This window comes from Rattus norvegicus, chromosome 10, assembly GCF_036323735.1.
Source record: "Rattus norvegicus strain BN/NHsdMcwi chromosome 10, GRCr8, whole genome shotgun sequence".
NCBI classification, from domain to species: domain Eukaryota; kingdom Metazoa; phylum Chordata; class Mammalia; order Rodentia; family Muridae; genus Rattus; species Rattus norvegicus.
This window is the reverse complement of record NC_086028.1, coordinates 7,363,049-7,381,560: the sequence shown is the minus strand read 5'-3', so window position 1 is coordinate 7,381,560 and position 18,512 is coordinate 7,363,049. Positions and strand designations below refer to the sequence as shown.

Below are 18,512 nucleotides of genomic sequence, written 5' to 3'. Positions count from 1 at the left end.
AGACAACTCCCCCAGCCGAATGCTTCTCTTCATACCCATAGATTAGTACATTGCTCATCCCAGCAGTAGATGACAGGAAGTGCAGAAACCTGAGAGATTCTCCTGAGCCACCATGCGAGAAGAGGACACTTCCCAGAGCTCAGCTCTAAACAGTCTGCAGCACAGCCCTTCCCTAAGGTCTACAGACACTGCTGAAGAGGAGACAGAGCGACAGTAAGAGGTGGGGTGAGACATCCACAGTGAAACCGTGCTTGTGATGGGACAGGGCTGTTCCATGAATGAACTTATAGCCTCGGCCACCAAAAGCTCAACTGGCTGGAAGGGGCTCATGAAGTCCTAGCTGAGTAGCTGTTGACAACTGATGGCTGCCTGGGGAGGGGACTCTGTTCTCCTCCAGGGTGTGAGCCCTACAAGGTTGTCTATGCTCCAAGATGATCACATGCTTCAAGCACATAACGGCATATAGGCAGCAGTAAGTGGACTCCATGCGTTATAAATAAATAAATAAATAAATAAATAAAGCAAGCAAGCAAGCAAGCAAGCAAGCAAGCACACACACACACACGCACGCACATGAGATTGAAGAAGAATAAGTCATGGATGCTGGGTCTTCGGTTTCAAACCTGAGGCTAAGGTGCCTCTTCAATATATCAAAGCAGACCTGGTTTTCCCAGCGATCTCTCAGCCCCTACCCTCCTGGCTGGCATACTCCACTCTTTCCCCCGAACTCTCCAGCCCAGGGGTTAGGCTGCTCTTCTATATAATCCAACCATTCGGTTACCAGCTTTTTTTTTTGTTCTGTTAGGCCTCCTTGTCCCTGTTCTCCCTTCTCCCTTTCCCTCCTTCTCCCCACACAGCACAGCTCAGTCTGGTCACATACAGTCTGGACTCTCCCAGATGTCTGTCTCTGGCTAGAGTCTCCTACTTATCTGCAATAAACCTTCTCCTCCACGATATCCAAGAGCGCCCAACCCCTGCTTTTAACCCCACCATTCCAGAGGCAGGTAGATTGCCCTGAGTTCAAGGGCAGCCTGTTCTGCAGGGAGACCATTGCCAAAACTAGCCACGAAAATAAAGGTTAATCCAGTTAGGTCTCTCATAATTATACTGGCCTTTAAGCAGATCCCTAGGAGTGGGTGTGTAACTGAGTTGAACTGCCCAGTGTATCTCTACAGTGAATCCCCACCCCCAGGGAAATAAATCCTGCAAAAAAGCCTAGTGAAGTAGCCTTCCACATGAGCATCTGGACCTGGCTTTGGCTTTAAGCAACCTTTAAAGAGAGAAACCGTTGGAGTCCACATGAGTTTCTGATCTACAGAACTAGAACATAGCAAGTCCTTGGTCCTTACAGAGTTCGTATATTTATAGCAATTTAGCATGCACTAGAACTGTTGGGTTACAGAGATGGCTCAGAGTGTAATAGCATCTTCCACCTCATCTCATGAACCCTGTGACTTATGCACATGGTGTAAGGAGAGATCAGACTCGCCCAATTGTACTCTGGCCTCTATATTTCCATCCTGTAGCACACATGTGCACATACACATACCCTCTACACAAAACTGAAAGAGAAGTTAATTTTATTAAATCTTGTGAGACTTATTGTTAGCACACACCTTTAATCCCTGCATTCATGAGGCAGAGGCAGGCAGGTTTCTGTGAGTTCAAGGCCAGCCTCGTCTACATATTGAACTTCAGGACAGCCAGGACTACACAAAGAGAACCTGACTCATAAACAAAACAAAACAAAACAAAACAGTGAAACAAAACAAGAAAAAAAGGTCCTCTTCAGAGGACCCACGTTTGATTCCCAGCACCCCCATGGTAGCTCACAACTGTAACTCTGAAACCCTACCTGCCCATCCTAGAGACTACACATGCACACAGTGAACAGACAGGCATGTAAGAGAGTATTCCCTTGTGTAAGATAACACAGATAATAAATTTCTTATAATAAAAGTCTCATTCCTGCCCTATGTGCAGAACAGAGTACCTCGAGGAAAGAAACTGGCTTGCTCACCACTGTCCTTAGCCCCAGAACATAGTAGGGACTTCTCAATAAAGACCTAGTTCCTCACAGTTAATGTTCACTGGCGCCTGGAAGTTAGAGGCTTCCAGCAATGCAGTGGAGAGAGCACCGGTGCCACAGCCTCGGGAGGCCACTCATACCACAGTGCTTCCTTCTTCCTGTCACCTCCTGTCACCTCCCTTCATACCCTTCAGATGTTATGTCCCGGCCACCCCAGCGTCTAGTGACAGCAGTACCAGAAGCAGGGGATATAGCTGCTCTGTCAGTAAAGAGCTTGCCTCACATGGGCGGGGAATATACTTATGTTCCTAGGGTGCTTGTGTAACACACACTGAATCCTCGGTTCAGTTCCCACACTGTATAAACCCTTGAGTGTGGTCTGGTGGCAAAGTCCAGCCTGAGCTACACAGTGAGACCCTGTCTTTAAACAAACAAACAAACAAACAAACAAGCAAGAAATTCAGGAAAAAAGCAATGAAGAGGAAAAAGAAGATACCAAGGCCTAAAAATCCAAGCCGGGATTCAATTACTCTGGAGAACAGTTCTGGCCTGTTTTCACCTGGCCCAGCCGGTCCTCTGAGTGTATTATGTAAAGCGTATTTGTAAGGCCTTTGCACACTAAGGGGTATGTGAACGAACCTTTACCACAGCTCGAGTAAAGCCCTGGAAAAAAGGAGGGCTAAGGTGCCATCCTTGGCCACTGCTAATTTTTTTTTTTTAATTTATAACCTTTACTCTGGGTTCAACAACTGAGGCCTAAAGAGGCGGAGCACCCAGTTGGGAACCACAGGGAGTTGGGAACCACTGGGAGAGGCCCATTTGTCATTAGGGCCACTAAGTGCGGGGAGGGGCTGCCCTATCACTGAGCTGTGAGCAAAACACATTGCAGCTTCTGGGCAGGTACCGTGACTCAGCGTAAACATTGGGTTGGGTTTTCTCCTACAGAACCAAAATATTTACCCACTTGGAAGCCATGTTGATGCCTAGCAGATAAGGTGTCAGAGTGAATATAGAACCCGCAGGCCTTGTTTCTTTTTCCCACTCCAAATACTCTCTCCAGCATCCACAGATGAAGCAAGACCTAAACAGCCCAAGATATAGAACTTGGGTTCAAGAGCTTGGTGCGGGGTTGGGGATTTAGCTCAGTGGTAGAGCGCTTGCCTAGGAAGCGCAAGGCCCTGGGTTCGGTCCCCAGCTCCGAAAAAAAGAACCAATAAAAAAAAAAAAAAAAAGAGCTTGGTGCAACAGCCAAGGCCAAGCCTTTTGATGAAGTTGATTTGGGAATTTTGTTTTGCTTTGGTTTTTTTTTTTGGTTTTTTTTTTTTTTTTTTTTTTGAGACAGGGTTTCTTTCTTTGTATCCCTGACTGTCCTAGAACTCAAGAAATCCATCTGTCTCTGCTCCCCTGCTGGGATTAGAGGTGTGCACCACCATGCAAGGTGAATTTGGGAGGTTTTATTATTTGACTTGGGAATGGTTCTTGCCAAGCCTGGCTAACCTACAAATCACTATGTAGCCCAAACAGGCCAGCCTGGTAGGATGAGAGTGAGATGTAAGGGCATAAGAGACCACCACGTGAGACCCAAACTCAAGGTCAGCTCAGGAAAGCTGGGAGCACAGTCTGTAACTAAAAGGATAAAAGTTGACACACTCTCACGCTCAGGTGTCGGGATGCTTACTGCTAGAACAAGAACATGGAGAATGAACCACACGGCGGCCTTGTTCCTCAGCCCAAGAGAGGCTCGCTAGCATCCCACTCAAGTCTGTATGTGCAGACCTGAAGCCACATGTGTCCTGGGAACTAAAATGACAACCCTGCCAGGCAGGCTCGGTGCCAACTCAGGCTACAGGTAAATGAATTAGGGACCATTCTAGACTCTGGGAGACCCAGTGTCAAAACAAAGACAGCAGACGGGGCAAGTCCTTAGTCCTATTGTGTCCTGGAGATGTTGAGGCAAGAGGACCCTGTCTCACACCAAATAGCAGTCCAACAGGCTGTGAAGACAGTTCAGTGGTAGAATGTATGTGTGTTCCACAGGAGAGCCTGGAGTCCCAGCAGCAAACCCTAAGCAAAACCTACATAGGAAAAGCAGGCACCTTTAGGCAGGCAGAACTCTTGGCTACCAACCCCTAATAGGTGGTGAGGCTGAGTGAACTGTCTGTCTGTCTGCCTAACGTTCTTTCAGGCTGTTTGAAGGCACAACACCAAAGAACAGAGGACTAGCTAGGTGTGGGGGTAAGCTAGGCCTGTTTAGTTCCTTTTCAGTTTAATTCTCTTTACATTTTTCTGTGGTGCTACAGGTGGAAGCCCAAACCTTACCCATCCTAGGAACACGAGTGCCAACAAAAAGAGCTGTCCTCAACCCTAGAGTTTATATTCTTAAAAGCAGCTCACGAAGCAAGCAAACAAGCAAACCAGCAAATACTTCGGGATGGAGCTTCCACTGTACCAAAGATGAGAAAAGCTGGCAGCAATGACTCTGGCCAGCCCTGCCTTCTAACCCTCCTCACCTCCTGTTCTGGGAAGTTAAAAGGTTCTGTGGTTGGGGGCGGGGCACTGCAATTGTTGGTTTTTGCTTTTATGAGTAGTGAAGCTAGGGCCATTGGCTTCTCTGGAATCTTAACAAAGCTCACCCTTCTGTTTTAACTGTGGATGGCAGTGGCAGGACTTGCTGAGCGAGAAAAGCACTAAAACATTGTGGTGGCATGCACTTGTAACCCTAGCACTTGGGAGGCTGAGGCAAGCAGGTCTCAGAGTTCAAGGCCAGCCTGTTCACCATAAATTCCAGGATATGCCCAAGTGTTTAAGTCTGATCTGTTGCTATGCATTGTAATGCTAAATACTGGCCTCCAAGGCCTGGTTGCCTCCAGGAACAAGAGAATCTACATATACAAAAAAAAAAAAAAAACCCATACTAAGTAACCTTGCCCACCCCTTCACAACTTATCCCTGATTGGTGAATAGAGATACCTGTAGCCAATAGCTGGGCAGAAGAGAGATGGGTAGGGGTGGGGCTCCTGGGTTTGGGGTCTGAGGAGAAAGCAGGAGTTGGAGAAAAAGGGAGAGAGATGCCACTGGGTAAGTAAGTTATTAAAACATGGCCATGAGGACTGGGCAATTGGAATTAAGAGTGGCTAGTGGGGGGGGGGGGGGGGCTCAGTGGTTAAGAGTACTGATGCTTTTCCAGAGGTCCTGAGTTCAATTCCTAGCAACCACATGGTGGCTCATAACCATCTGTAAAGGGATTCAATGCCCTCTTCTAGTGTGTCTGAGGACACTGTACTCACATACATAAAATAATAAACAAATCTTTAAAAAAGAGAGAGAGAGTGGCTAGTCATATCTCAGGTTATTGTCTGGGAAGCAGACATAATAGCATGGAGGGCAGACGTATGTATGTTCACCACTTGCTTACAGTACCCATGCAGGCTGTGAGTTGCCATGTAAGCATATGTCTGTGCGAATGCTTGCACAGGTGTCTGATCCCTTGGGGCTAGTGGTACAGGGGCTTGTGAGCCACCTGATAGAAATGCTAGGAACCCAACTTCAGTCCTCCAGCCCTAAAACAGCTGCCTTTTTAGAGAGAGGTTTGCTTGTTTGTAGTAATGGGGTCAGGACCCAAGACCTAGACAAGTACTCAACTGAGCACTTTGTAAAGTAGATAACCCTTTCAAAAGAGGTACAGGACACATGTTTTATCCCAGCACCAGAGAAAACTATGGGGCTGGAAAGATGGACCTGTGTTAAAATCACTGGCCACTCTTCCAGAATACCTAGATTTGACCACCATCTGTAATACCCCAATCCTAAGGGCTCTACATGTGAATAGTGTAAAGTAAAAGCAAACAAATTTTTTAAAACCACAACAGAGGCCTGGAGATGTAGCTAAGTGACAGAACTCCTGCCCCGAGCTCTATGTCCCTTCATTAAATTCTCTGTAAGAGAAAGAGAACATTCGCTATAGGAAGACATACAGGTACCACGCACAGGTTTTTTTCTCTGAATAAAGTATTTTTTTTTTTCCCGGAGCTGGGGACCAAACCCAGGGCCTTGCGCTTGCTAGGCAAGCGCTCTACCACTGAGCTAAATCCCCAACCCCTGTATTTTCTTTTTTTTTTAAAAAAAATTATTTATTTAATGTCTATGAGTACACTGTAGCTGTCCAGACACACCAGAAGAGGGCATCAGATCCTATTACAGATGGTTGTGAGCCACCATGTGGTTGCTGGGAATTGAACTCAGGACCTCTGGAAGAGCAGTCAGTGCTCTTAACCGCTGAGCCATCTCTCCAGCCAAAGTATTTTCTTTTTCATGTAAGTATTCATTTTCTGACATTCACTTAGTGTGTTTATGTGTATTCATGCATGTACTGTGGTGTGAATGCAGAGGTCAGAGGGCGGCTTTATAGAAGTTTGACTCCTTCCATGGTGGCCTCAGGATAGGCTCAGAGGAGAACACTTGCCCACTTTGCCTAAGGCTCTGGGTTGGAACACCAAGACCTTGAAAGATAAAGTTTAAGTATTTAATTTAAAATGTGTGTGTGTTTGTAGTATCAACAACAACAACAAAACAAAAAACCCTCGAGTCTAGGAGCAACTGAAGAGCAAAGGGAATTTAGCTTCTGGTTCTTTGAGTTGAGTGCTGAGAAAGGAGCCTAAGGTCTTTCTCATTCTCTACAAGCACTCCATCTATGAGCTACTCTCCAAGGGGGCTTTCAAAGTGGGAGCCCAGCAATGTTTAGACATTTAAACTCTCTGTCCTTGGTGGGGGAGGTTTCGCCCTGGAAGCAGAGAGCAGACTTTTGCAGGTAAAAATGAGGACATGAGTGGAAAGGCCAGAGGAAGTTCAGTGCAACTCCACCTGGAATCTCAGCGCTCTGAGGGCTGAGGCAGAACTGTTGCAAGTAGAAGGCCAGTCTCCAGCTATCTAGTGAGCATCTGTCTCAACCTGAGAGAGGAGGCAGATAGAGTAATATATAAATTATTCCATCAGGCGTGAGGGGCTCACCTGACTCCTCCAGATGGCTGATACCCTCCTTATATCCCTTTAGACTTTTTGGAGTTCTCCAAGTTGTTGTCACCTATAAAGTTTGTTCTCATTTGGCAGTGGTGGCACAAGCCTTTACTCCCAGCACTTGGGAGGTAGAGTCAGGAGATCTCTGAGATCTCCAGCCTGGTCTACAGAGGGAGTTCCAGGACAGCCAGGGCTACACAGAGAAACCCTGTCTGGGCGGTAGAGGTAAGAGGTTGTGCTGATAAACTGTGTGATCAAGTTTAAAAGGGGGTAGGGTTCTAACACCCCAACCCCAAGGGCACTGCATGCATGTGGTGCAGACATACACGCAAGTAAAACATCCACTGTGTAAAATAAAAACGAATCTTTTAGAACAACAGGAACCTGGAGATGTGGTTCAGTGGCAAAAGTTTAGATTTTGCATGTGGTGGCTGTACTCAGAGGCACCACATGTAATGTGTTTTCCTTGGGTTGGACACCCTGTCTGTGATGACTGGTTTGAAAGGTTTTGTTTTGGTTTTTGTTTTTGTTTTGTTTTTTTCTTTTTTTTTGGTTCTTTTTTTTCCGGAGCTGGGGACCGAACCCAGGGCCTTGCACTTCCTAGTTAGCGCTCTACCACTGAGCTAAATCCCCAGCCCCTTGTTTGTTTTTGAGATAAGGTCTGTCTCACAGTGTAGCCCTGGCTGGCCTGGCACCCACTGTGTAGGACAGAAGAGCCTAGAACTCAGAGATCCAACTCTGAAATTGTGTTACCATAGCCTGGGGCTAGGGACTTGCCTAGCAGGAGTGAGACCCTGGCTGGGTTCCATTCTCTGCACCAAAAAGATGAAAGAAGAGAACATCAGACTTAGCAAGGAGCCTGGGCACAGAAGATCAGACACAGGCTAGGCACAGTGGCACATGTCTGTGATCCCAGTACTCAGAAGGCAGGAGGACTGCAAGTTCCAGGTCACCCTTGACCACATAGTAAGACCAGGGTATCCCTGTGCTAGAGTACCTGCCTAGCATATGCTAAGACAAAGTGAAAGATCACATATTGTATGACTGAGATTGTATGTGCCGCCTGCCATACAGATCAGTGCTGGGGTGCGGGGTTCGGGGGAGCCATGTGTGCAGTGTCTCCTGAGGAGGAGGAAAATGTTCTAAGGCTGGTGAAGTGGCTCAGCACTCACCACCCAAGCCTCAGTGGCCTGAGTTCAAACCCTAGGACCTATGGAAAAGAGGGAGGAGAGAACAAATTCCACAAAGTTGTCCTCTGACCTCCACATATACATCATGGCCTTTACTGGTCAGGCATGGTGGCACACACTTTGCTTTAGGTCTGTTTATTTGTTTATTTATTTACTTATTTATTTATTTAATGTATAGGTTATGAGTGCTCTATCTGCATGCACATCTGTGTGAGGGTTTGAATATGCTTGGTCCAGGGAGTAGCACTATTAGGAGGTATAGCCTTGTTGAAGTAGGTGTGTCATTGCGGGTGTGGGCTTTAAGACCCTCATCCTAGCTCCCTGGAAGCCAGTCTCCTTTTGTCTGCCTTCAGAGCAAGATGTAGAACTCTCCGCTCCTCCAGCACCATGTCTGCCTGCACAATACCATGCTTCCCACCATGGTAGTGGACTGGACCTCAGAACCTGTAAGCCAGCCCCGATTAAATATTGTCCTTTATAATTATAAATATTGTCCTTGGTAGGGCTGGAGAGATAGCTCAGTGGTTAAGAGCACTGACTGCTCTTCCAGAGGTCCTGAGTTCAATTCCCAACAACCACATGGTGGCTCACAACCATCTGTGATGAGATCTGATGCCCTCTTCTGGTGTGTCTGAAGACAGCTACAGTGCACTTATAGTAAGTAAGTAGGTAAATAAATAAATAAATCTTTTTTTTTTAAAGATTTATTTATTTATTATATATAAGTACACTGTAGCTGTCTTCAGACACACCAGAAGAGGGCATCGGATCTCTTTACAGATGGTTGTGAGCCACCATGTGGTTGCTGGGAATTGAACTCATGACCTCTGGAAGAGCAGTCGGGTGCTCTTAACCGCTGAGCCATCTCTCCAGCCCAAATAAATCTTTTTTTAAAAAAGAATTGCCGGGTTGGGGATTTAGCTCAGTGGTAGAGCGCTTGCCTAGCGAGCGCAAGGCCCTGGGTTCGGTCCCCAGCTCCGGAAAAAAAAAAAAAAAAGGAAAAAAGAATTGCCTTGGCCATGATGTCTGCTCACAGTAGTAAAACCCTGACTAAGTCAACCTGCATACCTGCATACCTGCATACCTGCATACCAACCTGCATTATAGATATAACAGTTATGAGGTTATAGATGTGGTTGCTGGGAGTTGAACTCTGAGATCCTTGGGAGATCAGCCAGTGCTCTTAACTGCTGAGCCTCCAGCCTGCAATAATTTTTTTTAGGGGTTGGGGATTTAGCTCAGTGGTAGAGCGCTTGCCTAGCAAGCGCAAGGCCCTGGGTTCGGTCCCCAGCTCCGAAAAAAAAAAAAAGAAAAAAAAAATGAAAAAAAAAAGAAACGTTCTAGAAAGGGCCGGGATGGATCTCAGTAGCAGGATGCTTGCCTAGCATGTCCTGACTTCCATTCTGAGCACCATAGCCTCAGAACTAGACAGGGGCATCAGTTGCATACCTTTGTGAAGCCATGGGAAACCATCTGCCCGTCTCCTGAATGTTCCCATCTGCCATCCCAGAATGTTCTTTCGTTCTAGGGTGCTGATGGTAAGGGTTTGCTGACCTGTGGGAGGTACTACGCCTGGCTGCTGATGTAATGGTCTGACTTCAATCCTTGGGGCCCACATGATAAAAGGAGAGAGGTGAGTCCTGCAAAGGTATCTCCTGATGTCCCAGAACATTTTTCTTTTTCTTTTTTCGGGGCTGGGGACCGAACCCAGGACCTTGCGCTTCCTAGGTAAGCACTCTACCACTGAGCCAAATCCCCAACCCCGTCCCAGAACATGTACATACGCATTTACATGCACATATGCATACATGCACACAGTGAATAAATGTAATTTGAAAGTAAGTCTTTTTAAAATTGATGGAATAAAATAAGCACATGGATTAACGAGTTAATATGCACAATGCCTGCTTTCCGCTCCCTGTTTATAGATTAATCATTTGCACAAAGTACAAACGGGTGCTCTGCTGGAGGCTGGGAGGGCAGCTCAGTGATAGAGCATTTGCTTAGCATGCTCAAGTCCAAGACGCTGAATTCCAACCCAGCAATGAAAACTACAAAGAAAGTTGTATTTCACATAATGTTCTGGATGGGTATTGTGGTACTTGGGAGGCTAACCTGGTCTACATACAAAGTTCCAGGCCAGCCAGAGCTATGTAGTGAGACTGAAACTTAAGGCAGGGCCAGGCGTGGTGGTGCACACCTTTAATCTCAGTGCTTTGAGGGCTGAGGCAGGCGGAGTTCCAGGACAATCAGGACTGTGTGGGGAGAGGTGCTGGGGGAGGGGGAGGTGCTGGGAGGGTAGGCAAGCAGGAATGAGATAGAGAGAGGGAAGGTGGCCTGTGGGACTGACGCAACACAATTGAAGGAAGAGCTCACTTCCTTCAATGAATTATTTGGGTCTTGAATCAAAATAAGCTTTTCCCACTTAAGGTTCCTCAAGCCACCACAGACATTAATAGTACCTCAGTCCCAGAAATCTGAGTTTCAGGAACAAATCAAACCCCCTTCCTCAAATCCTCACCTCTATTCGCAGAGCCAGTATGCTGGCCTCAATGATCTAGATAGATAGATAGATAGATAGATAGATAGATAGATAGATAGATAGATAGATAGATAGATAGATATGCAGGACTCCAACATGTATTTCCCCTTTTTAATATTGTTTTATTTTTTTAAATTTTTTGGTTTTTTCTCCAGGGTTTTTTGTTTTCTGTTTCCCTGTGTAGCCCTGACTATCCTAACTCACTCTGTAGACCAGGGTGGCCTGTGTGCCACCACCACCAGTGAACCCCATACTGAAATTTTTAAAAACAGGATCACCGGCTCAGCCTGGCTTCCAACACACAGCAATTCTCACAATCCAAACACGTAAATATCAAAGTATAAATAAAAAGTCTAGCCAGGTATACTACCTTGTACCTGCAATCCCTGTATAAGGAAGATGAGGCAGGAGGATTACTGTGAGTTAGAGGGCTGCCTGAGTGACAGTGAGTGTTCCAGGCCAATCGACCTACGCTGTGGAGACAATGTTTATTTTGTTCTATTCTGTGTAGCCCTGGCTGTCGTCGAACTCTGTAGATGAGGCTGGCCTCCCACTTATCAGCTAGCTTCCTTCTCCCTCCCAAGAGCTGGGATTCAAGGCCTGTGTGTGCTATCAAGGCCTGGCTGGAGACACAGCTTCTAAAGAAAGGAATACATTTGATGCGCCTCAGCCTCACATATATAAGTCCCAGGCTTGATCTCTAGGATTACGGGACATAAATGTTTACTCCTCAGAATGTCTTCCCAACCAGAACAAAGCCCAATGGTTAGGAACTGCCTCCTCTGTACCCACAGGAAAAGACACTGCATTGCCTGAAGGGAAACAGCAGAATCATTTGTAAATTCCTGTAACTTCTCCGGGTTACCCAGCTCTTTTCCTCCAAACCATCCTGGGGCCCAGGTAGATACAAACGATAAAAACAAAGTCTGTGCAAACATCTCTAACCTGAGGGACACTGGACACATGCAGGAAGTAGGGCAGGAAACCAAAGATGTCTACATCTGCCACCTACCACTTCTGCCAAAATTAATTCAAAAAAAGGTTGAAATGAAGCCTGAGAGAAGGCAGGCTCCAGAAACCTCACAGAGGCAGCACACAGACTGTTCACTGGGTTTACTCTTTGTTGTCTTGAGACTGAGGATCAGCGCAAGGCCCAGGATGGCCATGAACTTGCTAAGGCGAACACGTGGTGGGGCCTCAACTCTGAGAGCCTGTCTCCCTCCGCTGGGATTGAAGCTTTGTGCTCATGCCTGCCTTCCCTTCTGTTTCTCTGAGAAAGGCTTCCATATAGCCCAGGCTAGCTTCAGTTCTATCTCAGCCTCCCTATAGGACTAGTTTTGCTTCATTTGCTTGTTTGGTTTTGAAATAGGATCTCACTCTGTAGCCACAAGTGGCCTTGAGTTCACTGTAGACAAAGCTGGCCTTGACTCAGAGATCCCTGTCTCTGCCTCTTGAGTGTGAGAGTAAAAGGCGTCACTATGTCTGCCCCACAAATCCAGTTTTTAATGGTAATTTAACTCATTTCATTTGGTGCCATCCTTGGACACAAAAGACATTTATTTGGGGCCCATGTATGAGGACATTGCTAAAAACAGCTACTTCAACAGTATTTGATAAAGCCATCTGTTCCTACCTGGAAGACTCGGGTTACAAAGATTACAGAGTAAACCAGTGTGAGGCTTGAGGCCAGTCTGAGATACATACGGAGTTCCAAGCCAGAACTGCATAACCATGAAACCCTATGGCAAAGGAGCCAAAAGGACCTCACAGTGCTTATGGAATATTTCAAGATTAAACATGACCCCTCCTTTGGATGCATCAACCCCGAGGCCTTGAACTCTTTTTTTTTTTTTTTTGGTTCTTTTTTTCAGAGCTGGGGACCGAACCCAGGGCCTTGCGCTTCCTAGGCAAGCGCTCTACCACTGAGCTAAATCCCCAACCCCGAGGCCTTGAACTCTTAATAGAACTGACCTCAGTGCACACTGTTCTGCTGCCTACCCAACCCCTGCTCTCTGTCCACACTATGCTCAGTGGCTGAAATGACTGCTGGTCAATACTGTCCAACTCAGAGAAAGGAACAAAGACGGAGCTTTGTTCAGGCTCAACTTAAATGACAAGTTTGCCAACAACTAGAACCCTCAAGAGAGACAAAAAAGAAGCCAGAGAACTGGGTGGTGGGGGTGGACATGTACCCCTTCAATCCCTGCCTTCAGGAAGCAGAGGCAGGTAAACCTCCATGAGTTCAAAGGCAGCCTGGTCTAGGAGGTCCAGGACTCTGTTACACAAAGAAACCCTGTCTGGAAAAATAACAACAACAACAACAATAATGATAGTAATAATAATAATAACAACAACAATAATAATTCAGGTGGCCAATGGCAACATTTGTAAGCTTTAGAAACCAGCAATAAAAACAAAGAAATAGACCACTTAAGGACATTCATTAGGGTCACACACACACTTTTGACCAATAGTGAGACTCTGTCTCTGAAAAGAACATAGCTTATTAATCCTGGCACTATAACCTCGGCAATCTGGGAGACGAAGACAAGTGAATCACTTAGACTTGTGTGTTCAAGACCCACCTAGGCAACACAAGGAGATCCTCACCACAGAAAGAATCCATACCTTGGTTTTCGATGCTGTCATTCCAGGGACAGTTAACCAGTATGAATTTGGTTATGAAGCTGGTGCTGGGAACTTCTGGAGGGGTATACCTCAGGTACCAGGGAAGAAACTCTGCGATGATATGGGGAGAATAAATTGTATCCTGAGTGGAAATCCTCCCAGAAGGCGACCTTGGCGGTGATGTGGAGGAAGCCATCAGCTTAGTTCTCTGGAGCTTCTCCAAACTTCTTCCGTTTACTCTTCAGTCTGTCCTAGGAAAGAGAGAGCACTCAGACCAATGGCTTCCCCTCCAGACTCCTTTGTACCCAGCCCACATCTCTCCACCCCACTAATCCCACCCAGCAGGTTAAAGAGCTGGAACTACAATCCACACTCACTCAACCTCAAGGCTCACTCTAGGCAAGGTCAAAAGAAAAAGACTAAATTAATTTCCAAGCCTCTGCCTCTCCCAGAGTACCAGTACCCTTCTGTATTCAAGACGCACTTCGAATGTGGTTCTATGTACTCGAGGCCGAGGCCGAGGACAGTGCTGAGTCTGAGGCTGGCTTTGGCTACAAAGTGAGATACTGCCTCAAAAAGACAAAAAGAGGGCTGGAAAGATAGCCCGGCGCGGAAGGGCAGTGGCTGCCAAGTCTGTCAACTGGAGTTCAGTATCCACAACCCACGTGGCAGAAGCAATTCCTCCGACCTCCATGCCTGTGTTTTGGCCGGCGTGCACACACAAACAGGCGCACATACAATAAAATAAATGTTGAAAAATCAAAACAAGGACAAAAAGGTGGTGGAAGATGGTGGCCCACATCTAGAACCCAGTAGGAAATCGGGAGGAACAGAAAGCAGTTTAGCACAGTGCCAGCTCTGTGGGGAGCTGCAGGGCAGCAAGGTCTCATGAAGCAGAAAAGCTACTCCAAGCTCTCCAGAGACTATTTTAGTGATTGATTAAATAAACATATTAGTAACAAATAATAAACATGGATATAGCAACGGTGGGAATAAGGGTCACAAGTACTGTGAACTATGGAGGGCATGGCACTGCACACCCCTTTAATCCCAGCGCTCACGGGGCAGAGGCAAGTGGATCTCCATGAGTCCCAAGTCAGCCTGGTCTCGATGGACAGGACCCAGAACCTGAAGGCAGGAGTTGATGCAGAGGTCAGAAAACCTCTACATGCTGGCTTGTTCTTCCTGGCTTGTCCAGGACCACCAGCCAGGGATGGCATCATCGACAATGTACTGAGCCCCTCCATCAATCACTCACCACGAAAATGCTGTACAGACTTGCATACAAACTGACTCTATACATTTTCTCAACCCAGATTTTCTCATCTCAGAAGACTAGTTTGTGTCAGGTTGACATAAAACTAGCCAGGACACTGAATGTTTGAATGAGTCCACCAAGTATTGGATAGCTCAAATGCACACAGAAATGGGAGTTTGGGATCTGCAGACTAGACAGGGGTTGGTCTTAGCCTTACATAGATGGATGGAGACTACCTCAAAGACCTTGTAGTGGCTGGAGAAAAAGACAATGGAGGAACATTCTAGAAGAGGGGATGGAAAGACAGTAAGTGCAAAGGGTGAGCAGAGGGCTGGGAAACAGAACCAACCTTCTGGGCCAGGGCAAGTACAAACTCACAACAACTGTGCAAAGAGCTGGGCCCTCCCAATGGTCAGCCACAGCCACGGAGGAGGAAGGGACCATGGGACCCTACCCCAGACTGCTGATCTGTGCACAGATTCTGAGAGAGGGGAAAGGCACGGTGAGTCCACAACTGGGCTCTAATGGTTCACATAGACGGCCCTAATTAACTCTGTGTAGGACAAAACCAAACCAAAGCTAATAAACAGGGGAAAGGAATTCAGAGAGGAGGACCGGGGTGGGGAAAGAGGTGAGCAGTTGACCAAGACACAGAGTGCACATGGATGACAGTGTAAACAGACGTTTATTAGAAAAGAGATGGGTGCTTTATAGACATGATAAGATGTGACTAGAGAAAATTTTAAAAGTGAATTTACCCCAAACCCACGGATGGTTGTGGGGACTGTGGGCTCTCTTTTATTACCCGACATCTTCAGAGTAGCATGAATATCATCAGCTATGGAAAAATGGCAGAGTCCAGTACGGGGGTGGTGGTAAGACTGCTTACCAGTCACACACCAGGTTATTCTTCCAGAGGACCTGGTTCAATTCCCAGCACTCACAATGGCAGCTCATGACTGTTTCTAACTCCAGTTCTAGGAGCCGTGTCCTCTTCTAGCCTCCATGGGGACTGACATAAGGCACACAGACATGCATGCAAACATTAAAAAATGCATGCATTAAAAAAAAAATCCAGGGGTTGGGGATTTAGCTCAGTGATAGAGCGCTTGCCTAGGAAGCGCAAGGCCCTGGGTTTGGTCCCCAGCTCAGAAAAAAAGAACCAAAAAAAAGAAAAAGAGTTAAAAAAAAAAATCCAGGATTCCCTGGACTTTGCAGCACTCCCTATCCCCACCCCCACCTCCTTTTTTCTGAGACAGGGTTTCTCTGTGTAGCCCTGGCTACCCTGTAATTTACTCTGAAGACCAGGCTGGCCTTGAACTCAAGAGATATGCCTACCTCTGCCTCCCAAAGGTCTTTAATTTCAACACTCAGGAGGCAGAGCGGGAGGACCTCTGTGAGTTCAAGATTAGCCTGGTCTACATAGAGGATTTCAGGCCAGACAGAGCTTCACAGAAACGAGCAATCTGCAATCAAAGCTTCTATTGAACGTCTGCTGCTTTTGCATAATAATAAATTAAAAACAATAGGCCAGGGATGTAGCACATCAGTAGAATATGTGTTCATGGTGCACAGGCCCTGGGCACCATCCCCACGATCGCAAATAAAGCAAACAAAAGCCATGAGTTGGCGCTGACCCATCTGATGTGCAGTCAAGCTGGCTGTCCCCTGCGGATGCCAGGAACCATCTGGGTTTTCACAGCACTGGTCAGGCTGGGGGACTGCGCTCAGGATGCTCTTATTTGGGCTGGAGAGTTAACTCAGTGGTTAGGAGCACTGGCTGCTCTTCCAGGTCCTGAGTTCAATTCCCAGCAACCACATGGTGCCTCACAACCATGTAATGAGATCTGATGCCCTCTTCTGGTGTGTCTGAAGACAGTGACGGTACTCATATACATGAAATAAATAAAAAAAATTTTTTAAAGATGCTTTTATTTTTGAGACATCACTTCATGTAGCTCAGGCTAGACTCCAGTTCATCATATAACTCTAGTTGGCCTGGAACTCCTGAGTCTTTGGCTGTCCGCCCACAGAGTGCTGTGATTCTGGACACGCACGCTTAGAATGTTTTCTTTTCTCTCTCCTCCTCTCCTTCCTCTTCCTCCTCCAGGTCTATGGATTGAACCTAGGGTTTTACACAAGACAAGGGTTCTACTGAGTTAGTCACCAAAAGCCCTTAGGAATACTTTTATAGTTTGGGGATATGGCTCAGCTGGAGCTCACCTAGCATGTTCACAACCCTGAGTCCAACCCCAAGCACAGACTGAATGGTGTGCTACACGCCTGTAATTTTAGTGCTTAATTTATTTTACTTTAGGTGTTTCTGGATGGCGTATGTGAACCTCATGTCTGAGTGCCTGTGGAGGCCAGAGAGGGTGTCAGAGGCCCTGGAACTGGAGTTATAGACGATTATGAGCCACCACATGGGTGCTGGAAAGCAAACTTGGTTTTTTTGGCGTTTTCTTCTTCTTTTCTGTTTGTTTTTGGTGGCTGTTGGTTTTGAGACAGGATCTCTCTGTACGGTGGTTCTCAGCCTGTGGGTTGCAAGCCCTTTGGAAGTCAAACGACCTTCTCACAGGGGTTGCCTAGGACCACTAGAAAACAGATATTTACGATTCATAGCAGTAAAAAAAAATTAGTTATGAAGTAGCAACAAAAATGACTTTATGGCTGGGGAGGGGGAGTCACCACAACACGAGGAACTGTGTTAAGAGTCGCAGCACGAGGAAGGGTGAGCACTACTGACCTGTGTAACAGCCCTGGCTGCCCTGGAACTCACTCTGTAGACCAGGCTGGCCTCAAACTCACAGAGGTCCACCTGCCTCTGCCCCCTAAGCGTGTGCACCACACCTGAACAACTTTTTTTTAAAGATTTATTTCATTTTTAATTACATGCATGTGGGTGAGGGATCCTTGGAGGCCAGAGGTGCTGGATCTCCCTGAAGCCGAGTCACAGGCAGCTGTGAGGGGCTAGGAACAGAATCTGCAAGAGCAATAGGCATTCTTAGTTGCTAAGCCATGTTCTCGCCCGTCCCACAGGTTGCTTCTTACTATCAAGGTTGTGGTAAACAAGGGGACAGGGCTGGAGACGTGGCTCAGTTGACAGAGAGCTTACCTAGCATACGCTAAGCTTTAAGTTCAGCCCCTAGCAGCACATAAATTGGGTGTGGTGGTGCACACCTGTAATCTGCAGCACTCAGGAGGCAGAGACAGGAGAACCCAAATGTCCAGGTCTTCTCAGCTACAGAGCGAGTCTGATGTCACTGCAGCCTGGGCTATGAGGAATCCTGTCTCTAAATAAATGAAATGACCAAGTATTCGGTGCCACGCACATTGCGTTAGCAAACAATAAACTTTTACTCCTGAGGCAACTTTAAAGATTTTCTTTTATTTGTTTTATGTACACTGTCACTGACTTCAGACACACCAAAAGAGGGTATCAGATCCCATTACAGATGGTTGTGAGCCACCATGTGGTTGCTGGGAATTGAACTCAGGACCTCTGGAGGAGCAGTCAGTGCTCTTAACCGCTGAGCTTTCTCTCTAGCCTTCCTGAGGCAATTTTTTAAAAAGATTTATTTATTTCATAGCTATCTTTCAGATACACTAGAAGAGGATACTGGATCCCATTACAGATGGTTGTGAGCCACCATGTGGTTTCTGGGAATTGATCTCAGGACCTCTGGAAGAGCAGCCGGTGCTCTTAACCTCTGAGCCATCTCTCTAGCCCCCTGAAGCAATTTTTAAAAAATGGATTAAGGGGCTGGGGATTTAGCTCAGCGGTAGAGCGCTTACCTAGGAAGCGCAAGGCCCTGGGTTCGGTCCCCAGCTCCGGAAAAAAAAAAAAAAAAA

At 46.7% G+C, this 18,512-nt stretch overlaps 1 protein-coding gene across 4 annotated transcripts in view; it reads right to left on the bottom strand.

The window, feature by feature from the left end:
- The window catches only part of Usp7 (ubiquitin specific peptidase 7), a 96,511-nt gene that overhangs the window by 50,458 nt on the left and 27,541 nt on the right, over positions 1-18,512 (bottom strand). For 2 of the 4 annotated variants that reach the window (XM_063269283.1, XM_063269286.1), the window contains exon 2: positions 13,403-13,653. In XM_063269283.1, coding sequence (XP_063125353.1) covers positions 13,403-13,598 — 196 coding nt within the window. In that variant the 5' untranslated portion in view covers positions 13,599-13,653. Of the gene's footprint in view, positions 1-13,402; positions 13,654-13,886; positions 13,963-18,512 lie in introns of those variants that run through there. The other 2 variants (XM_063269285.1, XM_063269284.1) reach the window with 2 other exon arrangements.